Genomic DNA, 1,716 nt, shown 5'->3' with positions numbered 1-1,716 from the left:
CTCATCTGTCCGTCCCTTTGGACAAAACATGAACAAACAAGTTTCAGCCCCAGAATCCCCTCCCCCCTTTCTCTCTCTCTCTCTCTCTCTTTCTCATTTAAAGCTAGGCGTCACCAGGTATCCGTTAAATGTGATGTAGACGTCCACGTCGTCGCTGTAGACGGCGTTCTCGCGCTCCCTCTTGTAGAGCCGGACCCAGACCTCGTCGTTCATCTCCAGGTCCATCATCACGCTCTGGCTCTGCATGATGGACCTCTCGCTGGGCTGGGCGTACAGGATCACCTGCTCCTTGTCGTTGTGCATCAGGTGCAGGTAGGTCTCCTTGAAGTTCCAGGTGTGGATGTTGACGTTGAAGAAGTAGACGCCCGGTACGTAGCAGTAGAACTTCCCCTTGAACATGTTGAAGTGGTCCTGGGCGTTGACGAAGACGGTGTCGAAGACCAGCGCCTGGTAGTACTCGACGCTGTGGAGGGACTTGCGGCGTCCGACGGAGAAGGACGAGTGTTGGGTCTTGCAGGCGTCCCCCGGGGCGCCCGCCTGGCCCTTGGTGCCCTTGGGGCCCGCGTTGCCGCGGTGGCCGGGAGGACCCTCCACGCCGGCTTTGCCCAGGGTTCCCTTGTCCCCTCGGTCACCCTTGTCACCTGCGGAGGGAAGGATCCAGAAAGATGAGTGGATGTTGGAGATAAGAGATAGACTATGAGTGGATGTTGGATATAGAAAGATAGAGTGTGAGTGGATGTTAGAGATAGAAAGATAGAGTGTGAGTGGATGTTGGAGATAGACAGATAGAGTGTGAGTGGATGTTGGAGATAGAAAGATAGAGTGTGAGTGGATGTTGATGATAGAAAGATAGTGTGAGTGGATGTTGGAGATAGAAAGATAGAGTGTGAGTGGATGTTGGAGATAGAAAGATAGAGTGTGAGTGGATGTTGGAGATAGAAAGTTAGAGTGTGAGTGGATGTTGGAGATAGAAAGATAGAGTGTGAGTGGATGTTGGAGATAGACAGATAGAGTATGAGTGGATGTTGGAGATAGAAAGATAGAGTGTGAGTGGATGTTGGAGATAGAAAGTTAGAGTGTGAGTGGATGTTAGAGATAGACAGATAGAGTGTGAGTGGATGTTGGAGATAGAAAGTTAGAGTGTGAGTGGATGTTAGAGATAGACAGATAGAGTGTCAGTGGATGTTGGAGATAGAAAGTTAGAGTGTGAGTGGATGTTAGTGATAGAAAGTTAGAGTGTGAGTGGATGTTGGAGATAGAAAGATAGAGTGTGAGTGGATGTTGGAGATAGACAGATAGAGTGTGAGTGGATGTTGGAGATAGAAAGATAGAGTATGAGTGGATGTTGGAGATAGAAAGATAGAGTGTGAGTGGATGTTGGAGATAGAAAGTTAGAGTGTGAGTGGATGTTAGAGATAGACAGATAGAGTGTGAGTGGATGTTGGAGATAGAAAGTTAGAGTGTGAGTGGATGTTAGAGATAGACAGATAGAGTGTCAGTGGATGTTGGAGATAGAAAGTTAGAGTGTGAGTGGATGTTGGAGATAGAAAGTTAGAGTGTCAGTGGATGTTAGAGATAGACAGATAGAGTGTCAGTGGATGTTGGAGATAGAAAGATAGAGTGTGAGTGGATGTTGGAGATAGACAGATAGAGTGTGAGTGGATGTTGGAGATAAGAGATAGAGTGTGAGTGGATGTTGGAGATAGACAGATAGAG

The 1,716-nt window shown here is 47.7% G+C and overlaps 1 protein-coding gene across 1 annotated transcript in view; it reads right to left on the bottom strand.

Annotated features, from left to right (window-relative positions):
* Positions 1–1,716, bottom strand: part of LOC311329205 (complement C1q tumor necrosis factor-related protein 1-like) — a gene marked incomplete at its 5' end in the record, with an annotated part of 10,433 nt that continues 8,717 nt past the window's right edge. Inside the window, one exon of the mRNA XM_084463081.1 lies at positions 1–641. Coding sequence (XP_084319207.1) covers positions 94–641 — 548 coding nt within the window. The 3' untranslated portion in view covers positions 1–93. The remainder of the gene's footprint in view (positions 642–1,716) is intronic.

The sequence above is a fragment of the Borostomias antarcticus genome (genome assembly GCF_949987555.1).
Source record: "Borostomias antarcticus genome assembly, contig: scaffold_208, whole genome shotgun sequence".
NCBI classification, from domain to species: Eukaryota; Metazoa; Chordata; class Actinopteri; order Stomiiformes; family Stomiidae; genus Borostomias; species Borostomias antarcticus.
This window is presented reverse-complemented; position numbering and strand designations above follow the sequence as displayed.